The following is a 14,479-nucleotide window of genomic DNA, read 5'->3' as shown; positions in this document are numbered from 1 at the left end:
GGTCACTAGTCTGAATACATTTATTAAATATAGCCACCGTTGTCACAGCCAGTCGTGGTATTCACTTTAATCAACAATTTTGTTTTACCATTTTGTGAATGTAGACCAAAGGCTACTGTAACAAAATCAAGTTCTCAAAACAGTCTTATTAAGAAGCCTCCACTGGAACTAAATGGAGGTCCTTCACATTTGAAGCGTAGTCAAGTTCTTTAATTACAATTCGGAATAATAAGAGCTTGCTTACAGAGGCCATCATGAAACTTGGCAGGTGAGAGAAGAAACATTACTGTTACCAGTCTCCGATTTCGAAAAGCATCACTGCACCACCTCTCGTTTACATGGAGTCATTGTCAAACATCTTTTTGCTGTGGAAAAATGGGCCAGGGATATAAGAATGACTACTTAAGAACAGCTCTGCTCAGAGCAACAAGGAGAGGAGGCTTACGAGAAAGCTTAAGAGAGACCATAAAACAGACAGATTAAAGACACGGTTATCAAAAAGTATAATTGTACAACAATCTATACAAACTTTACACATACTTACTGTCTAAAATCGAGAAACAATATGAAAGCCTAAGAAAATATAGCGTTCAAACCGATGCGTTCCACAGGACATCACTGATGTCAGACGCTTTACACAAACAAACCTCGGGACAGACACTCCCATTGGTTCATTTCTTGCAATTAAAATGTCCATGGTTACGGCATATGGGGGATCATGTTTCAAATAAGCAATGATGTCATTCAGCAGTGTTGCATTAAGCACTCAATATCAACAAAGAAAGAAAACAAAGGATGAAAGTGCAACTTAGTGTGCCTGCAACAGCGCCAATCTGCCTGCTTATCTATTGCCCTGTCGAAGACCGAGAACCCTCTACATACAACACCACCCCTTCGATTTCCTGGTTTCAAATGGCTAGGACAGCAAATACCCATCAATCATAATACATTTATTTTTAAAAAATATAAATATTTCACGTAAAAAAATATCACAGCTGATTTTTATTCTAATACAAATAGGAAAAAAGCATTGAGCGTACAAATTTGAGATCGGTCTCTCCAAAAAAGGGAATAAGGAGAAGAATCAGTATGAAGTATTATGTGGTGGAAGTTATAGTAGGTAGGGGTTCAGGAACTGTGGTACTTTGGATGTGTGGAGCGTTGGAGGTTTTGCTGGATGGGGGACGAGGCAGGGCTGTATGTTGTGCCCCTTTACAATCAGGCCGCTGCCCTCCCTCCGTTTGCTGGTGTGGCCCAGCTGGGTTTGGTTGGTTAGTACGGGTCGTATTCATTAGCCACCAAACAGACGAAAACAGATGGAAGGAAACAGGGATAGACTACCTGAACTTGTCCAATAAGAAACGCTAGTTTTTGTTTTCCGTTGCTAAATGTTTTGCTTCCGTGTGCACTAATTAATACGACCATGGTTTTTAAAGGTTTGGTTCTGTGCCCTTTGACCTCTGAGAAGGGGTCGTCATCTATCATCAGTCCTCCTGCTGGAGTGTCGTCGACGTTCTGGAGGGTTCCGGCTCCCCCTGTTCCAGTGAATCCGCCTCCGTCCGGCACCTCTTGGCCGGCCTGTCATAGAGGAGTGCGTCTTCATCGTAGTGACCGTCGGCACGTTGGGGCTCCAGGGAGCCGTTCCTGTTGTGGCTGGGCACGACGGCCGCCGCCTCGCAGCCGTTGGAGTCATTGTCCGAGGCGGTGGGAGCAGGGAAAGCGTCCAGACAGGGGTGGTTGTCAGTGGGCCTGTTGGACTGGGCGGGTTCTGCTTTGACTTCATTCGCCACCGTGGACGATTGGGAACCTTCTCCAGAGCCAGAGTTTTGACTCACTACACCTATTGGAGGAAAGATAAGAGTGAGCTGCTGACGTCATGAACTATGTAGGGTCTTCACAAGAATTCACATATGTTCAGTCATTTTAACAGTATTTCATGTTCCCTGAGTATATTTCTTCCTTACCGTTGTGGCTGCTGCTGCCGTCCTCCCTCTCTGAGTGGCTGGTGCTACTGTTTGAGGTGGTGGGAGGGGGCGAGGCCGCCCGGCTGGAAGTGACGCTCTCCGTCTCGTCTAGCAGCCGGTCCATGTAGTCCCTGAGACACACGGGGTAAACAACCAACCACAGTCAGCACCAACTACAGCCTACCAGCATAGCCCATATCAGCTCGGCATTATAGTGTTAAAAGGATATTTGATTCACACCCCTAGAACAGTGTCAACAGTAGGTATGGTTCACAAAACAAAGGTTAGCACACATTTAGTGACATGGAACATCCATTCATGACAAGTTACATTTCATTGAATATGGGTCTTTCTCTAAACTAGGGTACCAGTGAGGATTTCACACCCCTTAACTTTTTCCACATTTTGTTGTCACTGGCCTACACACAATACCCCATGTCAAAGTGGAATTGTGTTTTTTGAAATCTTTACAAATAAAACATAAGCTGAAATGTCTTGAGTCAATAAGTACTCAACCCCTTTGTTTTGGCAAGCCTAAATAAGTTCAAGAGTAAAAATTTGCTTAAGGTCACATAATAAATTGCATCTACATGATTTTTGAATGACTACCTCATCTCTCTGGCCTTCCCTGTGGCTCAGTTGGTAGAGCATGGTGTGTGCAACACCAGGGTTGTGGGTTCGATTCCCACGGGGGGCCAGTACAAAAAAATGCATGAAATAAAATGTATGCATTCACTACTGTAAGTCGCTCTGGATAAGAGCATCTGCCAAATGACTAAAATGTAAATCTCTATACCCCACACATACAGATAATTGTAAGGTCCCTCTGCAGAGCAGTGAATTTCAAACGGATTCAACCACAAAAACCAGGGAGGCTTTCCAATGCCTCGCTAAGAAGGGCAACTATTGGTAGATGGGTAAAGATGGGGGGAAAAAAATCAGACAATGAATATCCCTTTGAGTATGGTGAAGTTATTAATTACACTTTGGATAGTGTATCAATACTACAAAGATACAGGCGTTCTTCCTAATTCAGTTTCCAGAGAGGAAGGAAACTGCTCAGGGATTTCACCATGAGGCTAATGGTGACTTTAAAACAGTTAGAGTTTAATGGCTGTGATAAACTAACCTAAAATGACAATGAAAAGAAGGAAGCCTGTATAGCCTTAAATCAACTCTGGACCTTGAAGCCAGTTCCGCTGCATTTTTTCATTGTTGAAAAAGTGTTGAATACCCCTGCTGTACAGAATACAAATATTCCAAACCATGCATCCTGTTTCCAACAACGCACTAAAGTAATACTGCAAAAAAATGTGGCAAAGCATTTCATTTAATGTCCTGAATACAAAGTGTTATATTTGTGGAAAATCCAATTACACACATTACTGAGTACCACTCTCCATATTTTCAAGCATAGTGGTGGCGGCATCATGTTATGGTTATGCTTGTAATCATTAAGGACGGGGGAGTTTTTCAGGATAAAAAAAGAAATGGAACAGAGCTAAACACAGGCAAAATCCTAGAGGAAAACCTGGTTCAGTCTGCTTTCCACCAGACACTGGGAGATGAATTCATCTTTCAGTAGGACAATAACCTAAAACACAAGGCCAAATCTACACTGGAGTTGCTTACCAAGAAGACAGTGAATTTTCTTGAGTGACCGAGTTACAGCTTTGACTTCAGTCTACTTAAATCTATGGCAAGACCTGAAAATTGTAGTCTAGCAATGATCAACAACCAATTTGACAGAGCTTGTAAAATTTTTAAAATAATAAGTGGGAAAATGTTGTACAATCTAGGTGTGCAAAGCTCTTAATAAGAGACTTACCCAGAAAGACTCACAGCTGTACTCGCTGCCAAAGGTGCTTCTACTAAGCATTGACTCAGGGGTGTGAAAATGAGATCTGTATTTCATGTTCAATACATTTGCAAAAATTCCTAAAAACATGTTTTCACTTTGTCATTATGGGGTACTTTGTGTAGATGTGAGAAAATCCATTTTGAATTCAGGCTGTAACAACAGGCACTGTAAAGGGGAAACATCTATATTAAACACAATTCACAAATACATTTAAAACCAAAATCGTGTGACAAAACAGTTTTCTGTCCTTGCATTTATGGCAGTGTAAGTTGTCGTTATATAATATATTAAGCATCAATCGGTTAAATTAGACATTGAACTTGAACCCTGTAAGAATCCTGGATATAGTTGTCGGACAACTTTTTGTATAGCGATCTCAGAAATCCAGTGTAACTACGTAATGTTTCGTGTCTCGTTACGGGGTGAACATTTCTGAATGACAGTCAAGTGATAGCGCAACAACACAGCCCAAGTGCTGGAAAAAAAGGTGTTCGCAAGGAATGTCAAGAATATTTCTCTCATTTGTTACGTCGGTGAAGACAGTGGCGGTGTCTACTGGGCGCAATTGTGTAGGATAGACTATTGCGCAACACCCAACGCTATTCCTATGAATTATTCTGGATATAATGACAAATGACATAGCCTAGTAGTGGCCTACTTCACAATGATCTGGTAATTAAATAACATGACAAATAAATGTTGGATTCCATGTTACACCTGCAATTATAAACAATAGAAGGAGCCTACTTGAATCCAGAAATTCTGGAATAGGCCTACCTTTAAAATCAGACATTTCCTCAATTTCGTGCTTAAAGTCATAAATGATAAGTTCTCATGCGCTCTTATAATTATCTGTGATTTCATTTTTGATCAGTCTTTGTTGGACGCTTTAATTTGTTTCCCGCCGCTTTAATTGAAGGGTGTTGCACTACTCCGTTGCGTTAAAAGCTTGTACGGTTATAATTAGGACGACAACATCTAATGCTGGCTTCAACTTCGCTTTCCATACAGATCATTCTATTACAAAAGGTACCTGGTTTTTGGTCGCTTTCGCATTATAAAAACAGCGAAAGTGAGATTAATGCTGCCGCTATTCATGGTTTATTATGTGTGCCTGCGTCGGCCACATATGCTACAGGAAGATTGCCACGCAGGCATTCAATCTATTTAGTCTGGCAAGTCCATATTATTCTCACATATTTTAGAATGTAATAATCATTTTAATATCAATGCATTGGCAATGCCTAAAAAAAAAAATCCATTATTCTTAAAGTGGTAATGGCCTTTTTGACACATTTTAATACTTTTTTTTGGGGGGGGGGGGGGGTTCTCTATTAGGCCCTATATGTACAATTGTATAACATTGAGGTCCTTAAATTACAATTAAGTGAGTAAAGTCCCTGAAAGTCCTTGAATTTCACTTGCCAATGTCTGTATGAACCCTGCTTAAAGTCCTAGGCCTATGTTGTATAGATGGAGTTATGGGCTAATTCGCACATATTCCTCTAAGTACACGTGGAACTGCATACAAATATTTTTTCATTTTGTTTCAAATCGTTTTAAAATGTTGATCCTAATGTCACATATTGGCCCCATTATTTATAGAAAGACCCATATACTCTCTTCGTTATATGTTTCAAATACATCTCAAATCAGGTAAGTTAAAATCTATAATATATTGAATTGTATAACATAAGTTTGTTGACGTAATCGAATATTTCAAAGATTTGTGAAAGCATTTGAAAAGTACTTGGTCTGGTGAAAATACTTACGTGACACCGGGGTGAAGGTTGTATTTCCTTTTCCCCAGCCTGGTTTGCTGTGCAAAGAAATCATAACGCTCAGACTTCTTCCACATGTAATAAAAGGCCACACATTCTCCTACTGACCTAGTTCTCACCTGAAAAATGTAATATCAGGAGACAACGAGATAGCCATTATTACCATCGCCTTCCAGAGTTGGACTCAATTCAATTTCAACTCCCCAGTCAAGTCTATGATGGATGAGTCGAAATGCAATTTGTGAATTGAAAAAAAAAAAATAAACGTATGAAAAAGTAGGAGTAGCTTTACAATTCATAAACTGATTTTCGATTCCTCACGAAAGTTGAATGAGGTTCAAATGGAATTGACCCCAACCCTGATTGCTTTAAAAAACATATGCAACTCTCAAATCAACATGACGATTAGCATTATTCTTAATGTCAATATACTTTTCAATAAAATACTGTAGCAAATATAATAGGATATCTCTAAGATAAACATAGCTTACCTTGTTGGCTTGTATTGAATTAAAGTCTTTCCCATAAGCTTTTAGTCCTTGCTCAAAATATCGACATTCTTCTTCTGTCCACACAGACAGCTCTTCTGTGACAGAGGGAAAGAGTTGAGTATCATGACAACTGCTGCATTCAAATAAAATATCATAAAAACGATGAAAATGTTACAGGTCCCAGGCGTAGGACGCTATGAACAAGACACAAACAAAAGCCAGGACCAAAGTAACCCAAGGAAAGCCTTTATCATCAAAATACTTCAATAAGCCACACATGCCTGGTGAGATAATTATGAGAAAATATGCCAGATATTTGACTGAAATCAAGAGAAAGTTCAAATAATTTCACTGCTGGTCTTACCTCTAGCTGCCTTCACATTAAATTTCAGTCTTCTTAAAGCTTCCTCTGTGTCAAATTCACACCTGACCAACTCATAAAGCGCCTGTGGAAAGACAACATTGTAAAGAAGACGGTTACAGACAATAGTGCATACTGAAGTCTTTATGGTAATGGTGCATGTTTAGTACAGTTGAATTCAAATACATTTAAACTGAGTTTTTCACAATTCCTTACATTTAATCCTGTCTTAGGTCAGTTAGGATCACCACTTTATTTTAAGAATGTGAAATGTCAGAATAATAGTAGAGTGATTTATTTCAGCTTTTATTTCTTTCATCACATTCCCAGTGGGTCAGAAGTTTACATACACTCAATTAGTATTTGGTAGCATTGCCTTTAAATTGTTTAACTTGGGTCAAATGTTTCGGGTAGCCTTCCACAATAAATTGGGTGAATTTTGGCCCATTCCCCCTGACAGAGCTGGTGTAACTGAGTCAGGTTTGTAGGCCTCCTTGCTTGCACAAGCTTTTTCCATTCTGCCTACAAATTTCCTATAGGATTGAGGTCAAGGGCTTTGTGATGGCCACTCCAATACCTTGACTTTGTTGTCCTTAAGCCATTTTGCCACAACTTTGTGGAAGTATGCTTGGGGTGATTGTCCATTTGGAAGACCCATTTGCGACCAAGCTTTAACTTCCTGACTGATGTCTTGAGATGTTGCTTCAATAAATCCACAATTTTCCTTTCTTCATGATGCCATCTATTTTGTGAAGTGCACCAGTCCCTCCTGCAACAAAAAACCCCCACAACATGATGCTTCCACCCCCATGCTTCACGGTTGGGATGGTGTTCTTTGGCTTGCAAGCCTCCCCCTTTTTCCTCCAAACATAATGGTCATTGTGGCCAAACAGTTTTATTTTTGTTTTATCAGACCAGAGGACATTTCTCCAAAAAGTACGATCTTTGTCACCATGTGCAGTTGCAAACCATAGTCTGGCTTTTTATGGCAGTTTTGGAGCAGTGGCTTCTTCCTTGCTGAGAGGCCTTTCAGGTTATGTCGATACAGGACTCGTTTTACTGTGGATATAGATACTTTTGTACCCATTTCCTCCAGCATCTTCACAAGGTCCTTTGCTGTTGTTCTGGGATTGATTGGCACTTTTCGCACCAAAGAACGTTCATCTCTAGGAGACAGAACGTGTCTCCTTCCTGAGCGGAATGACGGCTGCGTGGTCCCATGGTGTTTATACTTGTGTACTATTGCTTGTACAGATGAACGTGGTACCTTCAGGCGTTTGGAAATTGCTCCTAAGGATGAACCAGACTTGATGAGGTCTACAATTTTCTTTTCTGAGGTCTTGGCTGATTTCTTTTGATTTCCCATGATGTCACGCAAAGAGGCACTGAGTTTAAAGGTAGGCCTTGAAATACATCCACAGGTACACCTCCAATTGACTCAAATTATGTCAATTAGCCTATCAGAAGCTTCTAAAGCCATGGCATTGTTTTCTGGAATTTTCCAAGCTGTTTTAAGGCTCAGTCAACTTAGTGTATGTAAACTTCTGACCCACTGGAATTGTGATACAGTGAATTATAAGTTAAATAATCTGTCTGTAAACAATTGTTGGAAAAATGACTTGTGTCATGCACAAATTAGATGTCCTAAACGACTTGCCAAAACTATAGTTTGTTAACAAGAAATTTGTGGAGTGGTTGAAAATGTGTTTTAATGACTCCAACCTAAGTGTATGTAAACTTCCGACTTCAACTGTAGGTGGCATAAAGTTTTGGAACAGTGAAATGTGAAGGCTTAAACTTTTCCAATAAACAAAGTTTTCCGTTGCGAAACTTTTTTCTACGGTGTGCCCTACTGAACACAAGCCTGGATGCCAGTCTGCTTGACTGTGGTCGTCTTCATACCTGCTCATTGTCTTTGATATGGGATCCCTCAGGGATGGCATCCACTCCCTTTTCCTCTCCTGTTCGTTTTGACGCCTCCGTCAAAAACTCCACAACCTTGCCCTCGGGAAGAAACTCAGGGTCCCATAAAAGCTGGTCATCATTTTCATATACTGGAACGAGTGAACAAAAAAGAGAGAGAGGGGAGAAAGAGAGAAGGAAAAAAACGAATTTTATTTCCCATTTACCTCTGCGATTGGAAGATATTTCACTTGATCTTAATTAGTGCATTGTAATTGCAAACATAATGCCTTACCTTTCTCATTGTCTTTATATTTACAAAGGCCAGAGGGCGTTTCAGCCTGATACATGGAACCAACCATGATTTCCTGTCCAGGTCAAACAAACATTGTTTAGTTTCACAAATCGAAAGTGTGCTTCAAATGAATAACATGTCTTTAATGTTAGAACTACCATATCTAACAAATGATTAAACATTAATAAAAAACAATAGATTTACCTTTTTCCAATCATCAGAAGGGACATAATCTTCGTCTTCTGATTCTTCCTCTGCATCATTATCTGAAACAAGATTTGGCATTTTGACTGGTTTCCATCCGAATTGGCGACAGAATTTCATGTGAATATCCTAAAATCCGCATAAACACTATGCGCCTTTTCCCACCAAATGTATTTGTTGCAGATAAAATGTTTATCCTACATGTACTTTACTCACATAAAAAGGTTGGATGGAAACCTGGTTACTGACACATTAGTTCTCATTTTGAACTACTGGGTTAAAACACATAGAACAAGATCTCACAAACTATCCAATACAAAAAAAAACAAAAAAAAAAACATTGCTCGTGAGGGAAGCAAAGGTGCATACTTTCAAAGTACTTGAGCTTCTGTGATCCACGTATCAGCTCTGCCGTGCAGTGGGATTTGACGGAGCGAGTGTGACCCTCGTTGGACGACTGGTTCTCGTTCCCCAGTCCTGAAGAGATCTTCAGCCTCTCGGTCTGAACCCACACACACGGAGTTACACACAGATTAGTCACCAATGGTGCATTACAGTCAAAAACGCCCCTGTGAACCAACAAAATTGCCATTCATTCATGAAAACAGTGGAATCAGCATCAAAGCTGCCTAGATGTATCTATTATATAATAATATATGCCATTTAGCAGTCATGCGTGCATATGTTTCAAGTATGATCAGCATTTTAAATACTATCAGCAGACTTGTAACTATACTGAACAAAAATATAAACGTATTTCAAAGATTTTACTGACTTACAGTTCATATAACGAAATCAGTCATTTGAAATAAATTCGTAAGGCCCCAATCTATGGATTTTATGACTGGGAATACAGATATGCATCTGTTGGTCACAGATACCTTAAAAAAAAGAAGTGTGAATCAGAAAACCAGTCAGTATTTGGTGACCACCATTTCCCTCATGTAGCATGACATATGTCCTTCGCATAGAGTTGATCAGGCTGTTGATTGTGGCCTGTGGAGTGTTGTCTCACTCTTCAATAGCTGTACGAAGTTGCTGGATATTGGCGGGAACTGGAACACTCTGTCGTACGTCAATCCAGAGCATCCCAAACGTGCTTAACGGGTGACATGTCTGGCGTGTACACAGGCCATGGAAGAACTAGGACATTTTCAGCTACTTGGAATTGTGTAGAGAGTCTTACGACATGGATCCATGGGCCTCAGAATCTCGTCCCAGTAACTCTGCGCATTCAAATTTCCATTGATTAAATGCAATTGTGTTTGTTGTCCGTAGCTTATGTCTGCCCATACCATAACCCCACCACGAGGCTCTCTGTTCACAACGTTGAGGCCGGTTGGATGTACTGCCAAAATCTCTAAAACGACGTTGCAGGTGGCCTATGGTAGAGAAATTAACATTCAATGCTCTGGCAACAGCTCTGGTGGACATTCCTGCAGTCAGCATGCCAATTGCACACTCCCTCAAAACATGAGACATCTGTGGCATTGTGTTGTGACAAAACTGCATATTTTAATGTGGCCTTTTGTCCTGAGCACAAGGTGAACCTGTGTAATGATCATGCTGTTTAATCAGCTTCTTGATGTGCCCCCCGTCAGGTCGATGGATTATCTTGGCAAAGGAAAAATACTCACTAACAAAGAAGTAAACAAATTGTGCACAACATTTTTGGGAAATACACTCTTTGTGCATATGGAAAATGTCTGGGATCTTTTATTTCAGCCAATGGGACTAACATGGGACTAACACTTTACATGTTGCGTTTATATTTTTGTTCAGTGTAAATATGTCAATTTTGTTGGCTACAGAATATGTAGTATTGATTTATAACATCAAATTAGTGCAATAAGGTGCAAAGAAGCATTCCTTTATGAGTGTGTTGATTGCTATCCCTGTTATTACAGGAGATTTATGGCGCCCACCTTACTCCTCTTCAGCTCGCCAGTGCTTCTGCTGCTTTCATCATTGTCCAGCTCCTCTTCCTCCTCCTCTTCATCATCCTCTAACTCATCATCCTCTAGGTCTTCCTCATCTTCTTCCTCTCCATCTGCAGGTGAACCACCGCCGTATCCGTACATACTCAACAACTCATGAATGGGCATCTCTCCCTCCTATGGCACAAATGGAACAAAAACAACTTTTGTTGCACACTGGATTTAGTGGATTACACTTAAGACTAGCTAGCTTCACATGATCAATATTTGAGTGTTGCCTTCTAACATAAATCACTGGTATGTTACAATAATAGGGGTCAAATAGTCAATATCTATAACTAAAAGGTTACTGTTCCCAGGGTTGTATTCATTAAAGCATTCACTGTAGCAAAAACGCTCTGCAACGTAAAACAAAAACAAGTGTTTCTTATTGGACAAGTTTGGGTAGTCCCTCCCGATCAGTGCCTAATGAATAGGACTCTGGATAACTTTCAAACCACAAGAGGAAATTATGTTGAGACGCACCCGTGCAAGGTCGTCAATCTCATTGCTGAAGTTCGTCTCTCCCTCGAGCATCTCCTCCTCTTCCAGTGTGCGTTCGTCATCAAAGTCGTGAACGAGCATATCTGCTGAAGGATCAAACTCATAGTCGTCTGCTGAACCTCCTAAGGAAAAAAACACCGGGAAACTGAGGAGATACTTGATAAAGTGCTACATGATTTATAACAAACAATATTGTGACATAAGCTAGGTTTCCATCTAATTGGTGACAGATTTTCAGGTAAATATTCTAAAAGTCGCATAAAGAAAATATGCACATTTTCCCACCAGTGGTGCGTTTCCACCAAACTGACTTTCTGCAGATAAAAATCTGCTAAATGTATATTTTCATATACTGAATAAAAATCTAAAGTTCAATGTGTTTCCATCACATTTTCAACTCCACCGATAGTTTAGCCATTAACTGTTGTGGTAAATAGCAAATGTGCTTACTCTGGTCTTGGTATGTGCGCTCTAGGCAACAGCTCGCCGATACAGTAGGGTAGGCTAGTCTACATGAGATTGTTATGGCTAAGAGCGAGAATATTTTTCATTATCAAGCGGCAGTCAAGCATCGATCATGTCAACAGAATAAGATTTCTTTCCCGATTCGTAGTGGGAGGACCACACACGATATCATCGTTTGACTCCAAGGTTCCACCACCTATTCTCGCAAAATACATTTTACTGACACAAAAAGATCCCACCATGTCGAACGAACAAATTATCTGTCGGCATTTATAAAAATTGTACAGAAACTTCCTGTTTCTATCAGGGGTTCCTAAACCGCTTCAATCAGGCCCCTCTTCCAGCATTGGGGAACATCTCTCACCACCCCCGTACACCACATCTATTTCACCCCACTGTCATCCAGAAGGCCATGACAGGTGCATCAAAGCTGGGACTGAGACTGAAAAACAGCTTCCTGGTTACGCAACCCTGCACCTTAAAGGCTGCTGCTCTATGTACATAGACATGGAATCACTGGCCACTTTAATAATGGAACACTAGTCACTTTAATAATGTTTACATACTGCTTTACTCATTTCATATGTATATGCTGTATTCTAGTCAATGACATTGCTCACGCTAATATTTATATATTTCTTAATTCCATTATTTTGCTTTTAGATGTGTGTATTGTTGTGAATTGTTAGATACTACGGCACTGTTGGAGCTAGGAACACAAGCATTGCGCTACACCCGCGATAACATCTGCTAAATATGTGTATGTGGCCAATAAAAAAAATGGAAGCTGTTCACACCCCTATTGTTGGCAGCCCCTCGTGCGCCCTACAGTTTGGGAACCACTGATCCATCACTGCTGTCATGATTATTATTTATATGGTATGACTTTACTCGTATAAAAACTGTGGATCGAAATGTGGTTAGCGTGGTGTGTTCAGCACAATTTTCCTTCAAATCAAATTTATTTATAAAGCCCTTCTTACATCAGCTGATATCTCAAAGTGCTGTACAGAAACCCAACCTAAAACCCCAAACAGCAAGCAATGCAGGTGTAGAAGCACGCATGTTAATGATTTAATGAGGGATTATTAATGAACATATCAGTGAGCATATACCTTTCTCTCAGTTGTAATACAACAATATTTACCTGGGCTCGTACTCCCAACGGAGGGCTAAAACACAAAACAAAAGTAGTCAGAACCAGATACAGATACACAAGTACGGTTGATGCCAACACATGTAGCTGTAACTTTGCTATAACTTTACGGTTCAGAGATACTGTCAGTGAATTATGCTGTTTTCTGGATGAGGTCAATATCGTCTCCAGGCAACCTAGGCCTGAACAAAAACATGAACTGCCTACAATACAGCAAACCGATCATCAGTCTGGGTAGTGGATGGAAGTGGAAGTCAAACTAAAAGCGCGCCTGAAACTTATGCCTGGCTCCTTGTTGGCCAACGCTAAGGTAGAATAGACATTACTGTAGCTAACGTTAGCTGGTTCTAGCACGGAGAGAACTCTGATCAGGCCATCATTGAAACAAGTCAAATCATCAATTTCAGCAGAGCGCTAAAGTCGTTTTTGATAAACAAGTGGGTTGTTCTCACAATGTAGACACTTAGGTATGAATGATTAGCTAGCTAACGTTAGCTATTTGCTAGCCTCTGCCTCAGCTAACTTTAGCTAGCTAAGTTAGTTATTCAAATAGTTAGCCACCTAGCTTCGTTTTCAATATGCAGAATACCACCAGGTCAAAAATAAATAAATACAATAGCACTCTAAATATTAAATTCTATATTTTCGAGTGGGTAACGTTAACGCTATGCCAACTATAGCTAGATAGCGTAGCATAGCTACGAAGCTAGCCAGCATCGCTAAACTGAAGTTTGAAAAATACAACTTATGGAAACGCGACAAGTTTAACATTTAAAAATGTATATCTCTTCTCCGTGTTTTTAGTACATATTTTTGTTTCTGATTTGGGACCTGTGCACCCACCAGAATCAACTCTATAAATAAAATAAATAAAAACATTTTTATTATCCCGAATATTTATTGGAGTTTCCTTCCTACCTCCGCCATGTTTGAAATCCTGTAGGGTTACATTGGGGGTCAGCAATTTCCCGGATTGACTTGCCCCGCCCATACACATATTTCCCCTACATCTCGGTCATGGCTAGAAAGGGTACACCGTTTGTCAAATTGCTGTCAAAAGTTATTTTGTGGGGCATTTTAGCTCAGCCTAATCCTCTTCCTACCCTAACCTAATTATTCTAACCTGCTACGAAAATCTGACGAAAAATGTAACCCATCTAATCAAAACCCATTCGTGACCAACTATATTCATTGGGTTTGGCTCGTCGAACCCGTACGACTGCTGCTGCAGTCAGCCAAAAATGATTAGCAATTTTCTTAAATTGCTTCTGGCCTGACAAGGTAAAAATCTGTCGTTCTGCACCTGAACAAGGCAGTTAACCCACTGTTCCTAGGCCAACATTGAAAATAAGAATTTGTTCTTAACTGACTTGCCTAGTTAAATATGGAATTATCCCTTTTATACCATGGCTATAATTTAACCCATCTGCCGCTATAATTTTTTTATTTGCTGGTAAATGTGTTCAACATCCACTGAAGTAGCTAGCAAGTTTACTAGATAACTACAGTAGTTGCTGTG

The 14,479-nt window shown here is 40.1% G+C and overlaps 1 protein-coding gene across 5 annotated transcripts; it reads right to left on the bottom strand.

Annotated features, from left to right (window-relative positions):
- Positions 1 to 2: 2 nt before the first annotated feature.
- On the bottom strand, positions 3 to 13,935 carry mier1b (mesoderm induction early response 1b, transcriptional regulator). 5 transcript variants are annotated; one of them, XM_014139310.3, is made up of 13 exons: positions 13,879 to 13,935; positions 12,952 to 12,976; positions 11,322 to 11,461; positions 10,785 to 10,973; positions 9,229 to 9,361; positions 8,860 to 8,921; positions 8,656 to 8,728; positions 8,361 to 8,512; positions 6,462 to 6,543; positions 6,098 to 6,189; positions 5,598 to 5,644; positions 1,965 to 2,095; positions 3 to 1,840 (listed from the first exon to the last, which is right to left on the bottom strand). In XM_014139310.3, exons 1-13 carry the CDS (start codon positions 13,885 to 13,887, stop codon positions 1,485 to 1,487), a joined length of 1,491 nt encoding a protein of 496 aa, XP_013994785.1. In that variant the 5' UTR covers positions 13,888 to 13,935; the 3' UTR covers positions 3 to 1,484. The 5 variants fall into 5 exon arrangements, with proteins under 5 accessions (XP_013994785.1, XP_013994781.1, XP_013994784.1 ...); XM_014139306.3 differs by having other exon boundaries at positions 5,598 to 5,725; positions 6,098 to 6,192; positions 13,879 to 13,934; XM_014139309.3 differs by having other exon boundaries at positions 6,098 to 6,192; positions 13,879 to 13,934.
- Positions 13,936 to 14,479: the final 544 nt, after the last annotated feature.

The sequence above is a fragment of the Salmo salar genome, chromosome 14 (assembly GCF_965601325.2).
Source record: "Salmo salar chromosome 14, fSalSal1, whole genome shotgun sequence".
In the NCBI taxonomy this organism is placed as follows: Eukaryota; Metazoa; Chordata; class Actinopteri; order Salmoniformes; family Salmonidae; genus Salmo; species Salmo salar.
This window is presented reverse-complemented; position numbering and strand designations above follow the sequence as displayed.

What these genes read in the sequence shown, in the direction of transcription:
- mier1b (XM_014139306.3), bottom strand. An exon ending in CTTCTGATGATTGGAAAAAG is followed by an intron (nt 8,729 to 8,859) that starts GTAAATCTATTG and finishes TGACCTGGACAG; the next exon opens with GAAATCATGGTTGGTTCCAT. An exon ending in ATATAAAGACAATGAGAAAG is followed by an intron (nt 8,513 to 8,655) that starts GTAAGGCATTAT and finishes CACTCGTTCCAG; the next exon opens with TATATGAAAATGATGACCAG.